At 42.0% G+C, this 12,335-nt stretch overlaps 1 protein-coding gene across 5 annotated transcripts in view; it reads right to left on the bottom strand.

The window, feature by feature from the left end:
- Window positions 1-12,335, bottom strand: part of Atg2b (autophagy related 2B) — a 67,181-nt gene that overhangs the window by 4,742 nt on the left and 50,104 nt on the right. For all 5 annotated transcript variants that reach the window (XR_009593075.1, XR_002476854.2, XM_021649428.2 and 2 more), the window contains 8 exons: window positions 12,217-12,318; window positions 8,772-8,850; window positions 7,969-8,176; window positions 5,111-5,180; window positions 4,430-4,512; window positions 3,699-3,820; window positions 3,131-3,285; window positions 2,283-2,432 (listed from right to left, as the gene is read on the bottom strand). Coding sequence is in view for 3 of the 5 variants with exons in the window: in XM_021649428.2 (XP_021505103.1) it covers window positions 2,283-2,432; window positions 3,131-3,285; window positions 3,699-3,820; window positions 4,430-4,512; window positions 5,111-5,180; window positions 7,969-8,176; window positions 8,772-8,850; window positions 12,217-12,318 (969 nt within the window). In the remaining 2 variants the exon portion in view is untranslated. The remainder of the gene's footprint in view (window positions 1-2,282; window positions 2,433-3,130; window positions 3,286-3,698; window positions 3,821-4,429; window positions 4,513-5,110; window positions 5,181-7,968; window positions 8,177-8,771; window positions 8,851-12,216; window positions 12,319-12,335) is intronic.

Raw genomic sequence — 12,335 nt, forward strand, 5'->3', positions numbered from 1 at the left:
GATTACATAGAAAATTCAATGGCTCAGGGGTTAAGAACACTGGCTGCTCTTTCAAAGGTCCTGAGTTCACTTCCCAGCCACCACATGGTGGCTCATAACCATCTATGCTAAGATCTGGTACCCTCTTCCGGTGCATAGGCACACATGCAGGCAGAATGCTGTATAAATAATAAATCAAAAAATAAGGAAAGAAAGAAAGAGAGAGAGAAGAGAGAAAGAAAGAATGAAAGAGAAAGAAAGAAAGAATGAAAGAGAAAGAGAGAAAGAAAGAATGAAAGAGAAAGAGAAAGAAAGAATGAAAGAGAAAGAGAGAAAGAAAGAATGAAAGAGAAAGAGATAGAAGAAAGAAAAAGAGAGAGAGATAGAAAGAGAAAGAAAGAGAGAAAGAGAGAAAGAAAGAGAAAGAGATAGAAGAAAGAGAAAAAGAGAGAAAGAAAGAAAGAAAGAGAGAAAGAAAGAGAGAGAAAGAGATAGAAGAAAGAAAGAGAAAAAGAAAGAGAAAGAAAGAGAGAGAGAGAAAGAAAGAAAGAAAGATAGAAAGAGAAAAAGAGACAGAGAGAGGAAGGAAGGAAGGAAGGAAGGAAGGAAGGAAGGAAGGAAGAAAGGAAGGAGGAAGGAAGGAAGGAAGGAAGGAAGGAAGGAAGGAAGGAAGGAAGGAAGAAAGGAAGGAGGAAGGAAGGAAGGAGGAAGGAAGGAAGGAGGAAGGAAGGAAGGAAGGAAGGAAGGAAGGAAGGAAGGAAGGAAGGAAGGAAGGAAATTTGGAGAGCATGACGTGGGAGCTGGAACAGTCCACATCACAGCCTCAGCAGCATTCTACCTCTGTCACAACTGCCAAGCTTGGGGCTGAGTGGACACATGCCAGTAGTGACCGGGGCCAAACCTCACAGGAGTTCTGGATCTGTGCCACTTACGTCACTGACATCTGCATTTTGACAGGGTCAGTGGCAAGTACAGAGGAGACAGTCTGACACCCTGACCCAGGGTCTAGCTGTCAGTCCGAGAGGCTGACACAGCAGAGAAAACATGCAGCAGCACATGCAGGCAAGTGCTACAAGCGCAGACAGCATCACAGTGTACGTGCTGCCAAGCCCTCCAACCTGAGCTAGATCCCCAGCACCCACAGGACAGGAGAGAACTGACCCCAGACATTGGTCCTTTGGTTTCCACATAAACACTGTGGTATGTGTCCCCCACAAAATAAACAGAAAAGTAAGTAAATGTAAAAAACTAATATGGAGATTCCCGTAATTATCACTCACCAATTCTACTCTATGGGACTTCTTGCATATATGAACTTAGACACAGCTAGAGAACATTCCCCATGTCAGTGTCACATAGGGAACAAAATGGAAACTAAACGCCCACCAACAGGAAAAGATGAATGATATATTCCTACAACAAAATACTATGAGACTGTGTAAACAACACCATGTGTCCACGGACGTATCATAAAAGATGGGTTACAGAATACACGATACTCTTTATGCAAGCTCGGAATATAAACACTCCCATGTTGTGCTTAGGAATACTTGCATAATCTAACTGTAAAAACCTGCCTAGAAAAGCTGTGATGCCTTCAGAATAGCAACAGCCCGAGAATGGGCCAGGGCTGGATCTACCTAAAAAGCTGCACTTTGTAAGCAAACCTAAGGTAAGCATGAGTAAAGCACTGACCCTAGCAGCAAGTACCAGCTGTGTGCAGCCCACCACTGCCTGCAGCCCACCACTCTCACTTCCTAGCTTTCTTCTACTTTCCACACACCAGTCCCATGCTGCTTCTGGCGGCTTATGTTCCCATGGATTCCTCCAAAATATTAAAGTCAGTGCATGTTCTTTTGGTGGTTAATTTTTCTCTCAGCTTGATATGGGTTAGAGTCATTTGAGAAGAGAGCCTCAATTGAGAAACTGTCTCCACCAGCCTGGCCTGCAGGCATATGGAACATTTTCTTAGTGACTGATATGGAAGGGCACAGCCCGTTGTGGATGGGTATCAGCCCTGGGCAGGTGATCCTGGGTGTATAAAAAGGCAGGCTGCGCAAGCTGTGGGGAGCAAGCTAGTGCTCCCCTGTGGCCTGCTTCTGTTTCTGCCTCCAGGTTCCTGCCAGGCTTGAGTTCCTGCTCTGACTTCCCTCACTGATGGACTGCAATGTGGAGTCGTAAGCTGAAATAAACACTTTCAAAACCTTCCCAAGTTGCTTTTGGTTATAGTGTTTCATCACCTAACCAAGACAACCTTCATCATGCAAGCCAGTCCTGTGCTGTCAGCTGAAGTCTCTACATACCTCTTTGACAACACTGTAGGCCTTGGCCACACCTTCCCTCAGGTCTACTGGCTGGTGGGCTAACCGGCGATGAGAAAATCTCTTTGCCTTCTTGGGCTCAATAGAAAGGGTACCCGGAGACACCATGTCATAAGCAGTCTCTGCTGCCGCCTGGTTCGTTTTGTCAGAAGGAAGAAATTAATTAGAAGACAGTCTGGGAAGCTGGGCATCAAGAGGGTGGCAGTCCTCTCCTGCAGGGGTTAAGAGAGCCTCCACCGAGATGGCACACGCTTGAACGATTGTGACAAGAGCTTAGGACTTTCATAATGTGAACAGGAAAGGTGAGCTAGAGACTGGCACCTGGACTGCACTGCTACTCAGCCCCTTCCTCTTATATGTTACTCTGCAACCCCTAGTGCTTCACAGAGCAACTTCCAATGTGTTCTTGAACTCAGCTCTGATCCTTTTACACAGCTCAGTGAAATAAATCCCCTGCTAATTTCATGACTGTTATTTTCTTAAACTATGCAAGCAGATTTGGCATGTATCCTACGACTCTGTTACCTAAATGCTCAGTGCTAGATATCTAAACAACTACCAAGCACCAAACAGGGTGTGATGGCACACTCTTGTGCACCCCTGAGCACTTGGAGGCCAATGACCCAAAGTATGAGGATAGCCTGGCTATATAGTAAGACTTTGTCTCAAAAGACCAAAGTAAACTAAGTATGATAGTAAATCATTACAAATGAGATGTCTACCCTCTACGGTTCACGTTTCACACATCTTCATGGTAGTGTTTTAAAAAGTAGGGCAGTTGCTGTACAGGATTCTCATTTGTCCACATGAGGCTGGCCAGGGAATAGTACCTGTATTGTTTGGACCATTCTGTTTGTTAGTTCTAGAGCTGCCATTGCAGTTGAGGTACCAAAGGAGGCAGCACCTCTCTGGAAGCCTCTGACGATGCGACCGTCCTTCCGGTACTGCTCAATCGGCAGCCACACCAAGTCCTTCAGGCCTTGCACTAGAGACAGAAATCACATTAAGAACTGTAGGTGACAAGAGTCTAACGCTGTGGCCTTCTCATTCTCACTGAGGTCCCAGAAGCCAGACTTCCCAGCAGAAATACAGGCTGAGCCATATGTGTGATTGAAAGTGTTCTAATAATCACTACAAAAAGTTAAAAAAAATTAAAAAGAGTAAACAAATTTAATATTTTAACCTAGGTATATCCAGAATATAAAATCATTATGAAAATATTGTGTATGTATTTGTGCATGTGTGTCTCAAGTCTAACCCTGGATGGAGTTTCTGACCCTGAAACTAGAGGCAAAGTTTTATATGCATGTTAGTATGCATGCAGGTTTTATAGAAAATGTTCTTCACATAGACTCTCAAGGTGTTTGTAACACCCAAACATATAAGAAGGCAACCCACCTAATTGAACTAGTGAATGCATTGGCCCAACACCTCCCAGGATTCCTGGTAGCTGGTTCTTCTTAATGTCATTGAGCCATTCGGTGATTGCATATGAGAACAATTTGTCAATACCTAGCAAACTAGAGCAAATGACTGTTAGTGCAAAGAAGAAATAAAGGTATATACGTAAGTAAGGACTTCTGTTTATATATCACAAGTGCAAAATGCTATAGATGCTCCCAAAAAAGATAAACAATTTTACATCACAGAATAATATAAATCAGCTACTAAATCCCCAATCTAAATCTTTGTGTCAGTCAGAAGACAATAGATAACAGACAGACACGACAGATGGAAAAAGATACCTATAAAGTTTGGGAAGCATGCACAAGTATTAATGTTTTCTATTGTTCTTATCCTTTGATCAACCCTGACTCAGTCACAGGGCTGGCCCAACTAATCACAACCAAATCTGTTCACCTGCATTCTTGTCACTGAATAAGCTAATTTACAACTTCAGCAAGCTACCTTAACATAGCCTAAATGGCAGATACTTTCAAGAAATACGGCTCTGTTCCAACCACTTCTACTCCCTCAAAATAAACAGGCGCCCAGATCAGGAAGGGTCTTCCAAGACTAAGCTCCCTGCAGAAACACAAGCAGGTATGCCTGCTTGGGAGAAACTGCACTTTTATTTTCACACTAGCTTTAGTGCCCTTACCTTAAAACCTCAGCCACTCAATACTCACCCATGTCGATAGAAAAGCCTCTTCAGCTTTAACTCAGAACAGTTCAACTGAGCCAGGCCAATCAAAATCCCAGCCAATGTACCCTGAAATTGAAAGAGTGGCTAATTAATCCATAAACTAAGGAGAGATTCAACATTTAACATAGCTGTTACTAGGGAAAGTCCAAGCAATATTCTTTAATGAAGATAAATACTTAAAATATTTATAGAAGATAAATGCTTAAAGTATTTATAGAAAAAATGCATTTTATATGGTACAGATCATTATACCAGTTAACAGTCAGCATTATGAAATTTCACTCACAGTACTTAGCACTTAGTTTCAAATCAAGTAATGGTTTGTACTTCATGTCAAAACACACATGCACATGTTCTTCTGTTAAATTTTCTTTTTACTGAATCCATAAAAGAGAGAAAGAGAGACAGAGAAAGAGAGAGAGAAAGAGAGTGATGTTGAGATGGCTCAGAGGGGAAAGGTACTTGCCACCAAGCCTGAGGACCTAAGTTCAGTCCCAGGTTCCACACAGTGCAAGGAATTGGCTTTCATTCTGACCAAGACACAAGTGCCTCCTTGTCTCATGCACTCACTCCCTCTACCATAAACATAATTTATTTATGTACCATAAATGTAATTTCTACAAAAGATAATTTTGTATTACTTATTCATGCAAAGCTTCCACACCTGATCCATTGATACATGCTTGCCGTGATAGTCAAGACGAATAGGAACTTCTGCTGTGAATCTGAACTCTCTGGGAAGAAACAAAGGGAGATATTTTTATTCAAATTACCTATCATAAAATTAGACCTAATTTGTTAAACTTAAAAATAAAAGAAAAGCACAACGTAAAGTATAAGCACATCTTATGTCCTAAATAAGAAAGAATGTCTTTTAGTTCTACCTTGTCTTAAAATCATGACTAAACAAATAAATTCTATCATAGTTAACTGTTGTCACAGAAACCTTTTCTCAGTTTATTAAATGTTTATTTAAATGTTGTCTACTGTATTTAAATGTTGTCATAAAAAACTTTCCTTGGTTTATTAAATGCTTATTCTTAAGAAAAAAAGTTTACATAGTCTCAAGTCATACAGAGACCCAATTAATAAAAGTGGCCTTCAAACTTAACCAAGAAGTAAATAGAAAAGGCAAGAAGCCCACCCTGTTCAATGTGAGCAGAGGCCTGGCCCCTGCTCCTAACATACACGGGATGCAAGTGTGGATGGCTCAGCTCTCTGAGTCTCAATTCTTCATCACTGTAAAAATAACATACATTGGCAAATTTTGGTGAGAATTGTGAAATTAATGCTTGCAGGTAGCTGCCAACTAGGAATTCTGGGGGTGAAATTAAAATTACATACTCATGGCATATGGCCAATACAATGAACTGCCTTCCAAAAGATGACTGCAAAGTGCATGCTCAGAACCTGGAACATGATTTTGCCCAACAGACTGAATGTTACTGCTTACAGAGCAAACCATCTCAGAGGAGCCCACCCTACCACTATTCCCTCAGGCCCTCCCACTCCTCTTCCCCTATAAGAAGTGTAGGAATAAAGAGAAAGCAGAATTGTGGGAACAGCTAAACAATGACTGGCCCATCTTGAGACCTACCCAATGGGAGAGAGCCAACCCCTGACACTATTGATGATACTCTGCTATGCTTGCAGACAGGAACCTAGCACAACTGTCTTCTGAGAGGCTTCATCCAGCAGTTGATGGAAACACATGCAGAGACCCACAGTCAAATAAGAGGTGGAGCCTGGGGAGTCTTGTGGAAGAGTGGGAGGAAGGATTGAGGGAGCTGGAGGGGTCAAAGACACCAGAAGAAGACCTACAGTCAACTAATAACCAACCTGGACCCATGGTGGGAAGAAGGGTCCCCTAACAATGGGAGCAGGGGCTGTCTCTGACTCTGTTGCCTGCCTCTGGATCCCTTTCCCCTAGCTGGGCTGCCTTGTCTGGCATCAGTGGGAGATGATGTATTTAGTCCTGCTGCAACTTGATGTGCCAGGGTGGGTTGGTACCCAGGGAGGCCTCCCCTTCTCTGAGGAGAAGAGGAAAAGGGAATGGGGAAAGGAGTTTTTGAGAGTGGGACTGGGAGGGGCTGCAATCAGGCTATAAATTGATTAAATAAAATTTTTTAAAAGACATGTTAACAGACAGACCATTGGTTACTTATATATTCAGTTATCCAGAGTTGTTCACGGTACCTAGATGGAAAACTGGAACACACAGTAAGCGCAACAGCCACTCACAGAGGAAGGAGGGAGATTCTTCTGGCATCACTGGAAAGTTATCGAGCAGATGAATGATGGCTAGGACCTTAACTCAGCCACTAACAGATCCCTGAAGGTCAATCTAACTCTCTGAGCATTCACATAAATCTATGGGTAACTGAGACATGACCAGCCATTATGATGCCAGGGTTCTGGACCCTCCAGAACAGAAATGAAATCTGCTTTCAGAAACAGGTAAAACTACACAGGCCTTTCTTGTAACTGTAACACAGTTACAGAGTATCAGGATTGGAACACGTCTGTATCCTCAGCTACCACAGACACTAAAGAGGGAAGAGCTAGCATCTGAGGCTAGCCTGGGCTAATAGTGAGACCTGTCTCCACACAAAGTGTCAAATCTCTTGCTTTCAGGATTATGTTTACAAAAGTTAAATTGCCAATTTATATGTGATTGCTACAAAATAAAACATTTGTATCACTAAGATGCAAGTTTTCCTAAAAATAATCACTGTAGGAAAATAACAAAAGTGAATGTTTCCTAGTGAAAAGTGTAGACCCAGGAGACACATCATCTGTGTTCTTCTTTTCCTAATTGCTATTATTTTTACATCTATCATCCTCACTATTGGCATCTTTAAAACATAATGACACTTGTAAATACAGTCCACTTGGGCCACACTCAAGGTCTCCTCTTACAACATAGAAAGAAAGACAGAAAAACTGGAAGCCCTGGAATGAAAGTAGGGTACAGAGAATTGAGGGGAGGCATTGCTCTTTGACCCTCCTCTTTCTACAAATGCCAAGACTCTATCCTGACCAACAAGTGCTAGGGAAAGAGAACATGAAGAAAGAGCAGACTAGTTGGCCAAGGAAGAAAGGACTCCAGGGTGAGGGCCAAGAAGCAGTGCAGGGGGCATGGGCTTCCCAGAATGCTCACCTGACTCAGGAGATAACCTGGCAGGAACTCAAAGAAGCAGACTAAGGACTCAGCAGAAGGGAAAGGTAGTGTGTGAGAGGCAAAAGGACGACACCATGTTTATGAGGACACAGACACACTCAAATAGAGAGCCACAAGGGAGTGGTGGCAGGAGAGGGAATTTCCACCTCAGATTCAGTAATAGATAAGCCCTGAAATCAGGCTTACTACTTGTAAGCAAGGGGTGCCAGTTAGGCAGGGACCACATGCAAACTACAGCACGAGCTTATACAACAATGTGAAGAACACTGATGTCACCTCATGATGGCCAGTCTTTAAAGCTCCACAAGAACTTCATCTGTTATCAAAATAAACACACTTACCTAAAAAACACAGGCTGGTCACTAAATGAAGTTTCCTCAGCTGAGAAGTTCTTCTCCTCCAGTCCATTAGCCCCCTCCACTGAATTGGCACTATGGTTTGGGGAAGGTTGTTTTGGCCCAGGGAAAGAAACAACTAGATTTGGCTCCTTTGAGGTACTCAAATGCCTTGGCAAACTGCAGGTGACATCAGCTCCAGGAGACTTGGTAACTGAAATACAAGGGCATGTTTGAAGTTAGCTCTGCTACTCTTGATCAGTTTGCATGCTACATTTCACTGAGTAAATACAACTCTTGCTACAGAGACTGTCTACTGTCACCTTTACATCATTACTGCTACATCAACACATCAGTATTACTAACACAAATAAGTGTGGAACACACACATACAAATGGGAATAAAAACCAAGTACATACTCAAAAATAGCACAGCAATTAAAATCAATCTAAGTACTGCCAGTCCTGATTTAGCAATACGTTAACTTAAAATTCGTCAGCTTCACAATGGAGAGAAGTGTATACACTCCATAAAAACTGCACATGGAGTATGAACTTTGAGCTTTTCCTAGCAGTATGCAGTCCTGTCCTCTAGTGGTGCTGGGTGGCCCCAGCCAGACACAGCTCTTCTGTCAGTAGTCACTAGGGGAAACAACCAACACTCCACAATGGTGTGCTGCTGAGTCAGTCCTAAGTGTGCTCCAGGTACCAGATTTGTTTCTGATTTCCATTACTCAGCTTACAATGGCATTCTGAGGAACTGACCCCATCCTAAGCTACAGAATCCTCAAACTGTGCGTGCTAAGTACCTTCTGGGTCTGGAGTCAGTAGAAGCTCCACTTCTGTAGAAAGACTTGTGAAGAAATCCTTGAGGAAGAACAAGGCGTCCTAGAATGGAGACAAGTCACTGTAACTCAGGACAGAGTCTGAGGTCTGTCTCCATCATTCACCGTTACACAGCAGTCACTGCACCTCTCGGTCTGCCTCTCCAGCAATCCTTCTTGTTCTTGCTCTCTTTACAAACACACATACCTCATCCCCATTATTTTTTTACAGCTATTGAAAAATTTTAAAAATTTAAACAACAACATTGCAAAATAGAGAAACTAAAATCCAAACAGTTAGGACTGGGCAGGCCATGGTAGGACATGCCTTTAATCCCAGCACTCAGCAGTGGTCCAAGTGGAGGACAGCCTAGTCTTCATCACTAGTTCCAAGACAACCAAGGCTATTCAGGCCCTATCCAAAACAAAAACAGAAACAAAATAAAACATAAACCACTAGAAATGATTTATAATTTTTTTTTCTTTGCAAGAAAATGTGCGCAATTGCTCTTGGCATGCTTTCTCATTCTAACCTGACAGTGGTGACATCACTACTAGTAACAGCAGATGGCACAGCTTATATACTAACCTTTGCCACTAAACTCCCTAGGACTTATTTCTTCTTTAATCATTACTCTCTTGCCTTAAGACAGTTTCTTCACTGAACAAGATATTCAGAATGGGAAAATAAAGCTGGGTGTGGAGGCATATACCTATAATTCCAACATTCAGGAAGCTGAGGCAAGAGGACTGATTGCCAAGAGCTCAAGAACAGCCTCAGCTACATAGCAAATTCCAAGTTAGCCATGGTATAGCAAGGCTCTGTCTTTAAAAATATAAACAATAAACAAAAACTAAGTCACTCATTTGGTGTAGTCTTTTCTGCAATCATATATGAAAAGCCAAGTATGACTCTGGGCTAACATTCCTCCAGCTGCCCACACACTAAGGTGTGTGTGCCATGTGCAGATGCAGGGCATAAAACACAAAATCAGAGTAGGCGGTGGTGGCTCACGACTTTGGTGAGTGCTTATCCCAGCACTCAGGATACAGAGGCAGGTGGATCTCTGAATTCCAGGCCAGCTAGGGCTATACAGAAAAATCCTGTCTCGTAACAAGAAAAAACCCACAAAATCGAAACTCTGAGCCCGCTCTTTCCTATCCTTCCCTCTATGAACTCTAATTTCATAAAAATATAAAACATTAATATTGTACCAAATACAATGTTAGTTACTTGCCATCCCATTTACAGTGTATTTAAATGACGCAGACTGCACATGCTTATTACATGTTTATATCATGCTCAGCACTGCATGTTAACTATATAAAATGCTGTTTTTAAACACCACTAGATGGAAACAGTTTAATGTGTAAATGTTTTAACTCCAACATTGTTCAAAAAAGGAAAACATTGGGTATAGATTTGTTCTTGAAAAAAGGAAGACTAAAGAAATCCTGGCTTTTTATGGCGCTTCACAAATCTATTTATTTATTTATTTTGCAGCTTTATTTATTTATTTATTTATTTATTTGCGTTTTATTTCATGCCCCACTGTAAAAACTGCAAAAAGGTTAATATTTCTTCCTTATAGTAACTATGCTTTAGAGTTCTGTAGAAGTATTAAAGAAAACTGAGCTTGCTATTTTTGGTAAGACAAGGCAATAAAGATGACTCTGACTCAGTCTTCTCTGGTAGGAATTTCTACAGATCAACTTCCCCATAACTATTTCATTATATTTCTAGTAAGCCAGCATATGAATAAACTGAATTAAATAGAGATATCAAGGGGGCTGAAGAGATGGCTCAGTGGTTAAGAGCAACTACTGCTCTTGCTGAGGACCCAGGTTCAGATCTCTGCACCTACACATGTTGCAGGATATTTGATCCTACTGTGAACCCCAAGACTGTGAACTGTAAAATCCTGTCTTTTGTTTGGTGTGGTTCTGCCCTAACACACACCTTTAACCCTGGAGCTTTCTGTACACAGGATTTAACAGTTAACCCTAGGTCAAGGGGCGGAGCAAATAACCAGCTGACAGGGATTAACAGAAAGGCGGGACTTTGAGAGAAGAGTGTTTAAGACAGCATGGAGGAGGGTGCTTTAGCTCTCTAGTTCTTGGGCTTTTAGCTGTTGGCTTTTTCCTCCTGGGCTGCTAGGTGAGCTAGCTGGCCTTTTCTTCCTGGGCCATCAGCTGAGCTAGCAAGCTTTTGTCTTTTGGCTTTTTGGCTTTTTCCTGCTGGGATGTGAGCTGAGTAGGATAGTGAGCTGGGTGCTTCCTCTGCTTCTCTGAGCTAAAAAGTTTCACCCCAGCATCTGACTCCTGAGTCTTCATTGGTAAAATCGAGAGGTTGGGATTTTCATTCTTTAGAACAACACACACCGGGCAATTCACAACCAACTCCAGCTCCAGCTCTGGGGAATCTAAAGCTCTCTTCTGGTTTCTGAAGGTACCTATGCAAGTGTGCAAATACACACACACACACACACACACACACTACACACACATACATAAAGAAAAATAAATCTTTAAAATATACACATCAAAGAACAGTCTTGTAATAAAATACAAATCTAAAGTTTGACCAGCTCAGAACCCGCAAGCATTATATAAACCCAGTGTGCTCCTGCACCCATGGCACATCCTCTTAGATGGGGCCTGCTCTGTTTACAGTATGAACATTTCACTTGATGTCCGAGATGCCTGTCACTTGCTTGGAATACACTTTCAACATTTTATTTAAGTGACAATATCAAATCACTATTACTTAGGCAAATGAATAATGCTATCCACAAATATGCCAAACCTGAACCCAAAACTATAAAAGGTTTATCAAGAGATTTTGTTATTTTTAAATTCCATGTATGTTCTGGGGTTGTTGCTTGCTTTAGCTAGTGTTCAAGGAAGTGCACACTCCTGATCCACAGCAGGCACTGAGCTAAATGTTCTCCACATACTGGCCTATTTAATGCTCATGTGTTACTGCCTCTCATTAATGCAAAGCCCAAGGAAATTTGATAGGATGCTTGCCTGATCATGAGAAAGTGCTTTTCTTTACAACTTCCCACAAATCTGTTTTTATGGCCTCTTTGCTAACCATTTATTATTTTGTCATTTTTCTTAGTACAGAAAAACTCTCTTGCAGAATCTATAACACAATCCCTTCTAACACTCACCCACTGGGGTGTCCTCAGGTCTCAAAAACACATGGAGACCTGAGTTATGTGCCCACATGGAGTGGAAAGAGTACTCAGCCCCACAGCACACAGGCAATAAACAGGAAAGGGCCCGACTTCAAACTGCACAAATGATTCTGCCCTGCAGTCCTCCAGAAGGCTTCTTGGGCTATGTAACTTTCACACTCAGTGGTGATGAACACAGTTACTCACTACTCTCATCCTAACTGCATCAGTCTGCCCACCACACACACCTGGTCAATATTGAGGCGAAGCGGCATCAGGGACACTCTCAAGCAGCATTCCTGTGGTGACCTTCCAGACTCTGGACGTACATGCAACGCTTTAATTGTCAACTACAAGAAAAAGAAAA

The sequence above is a fragment of the Meriones unguiculatus genome, chromosome 7, assembly GCF_030254825.1.
Source record: "Meriones unguiculatus strain TT.TT164.6M chromosome 7, Bangor_MerUng_6.1, whole genome shotgun sequence".
NCBI classification, from domain to species: Eukaryota; Metazoa; Chordata; class Mammalia; order Rodentia; family Muridae; genus Meriones; species Meriones unguiculatus.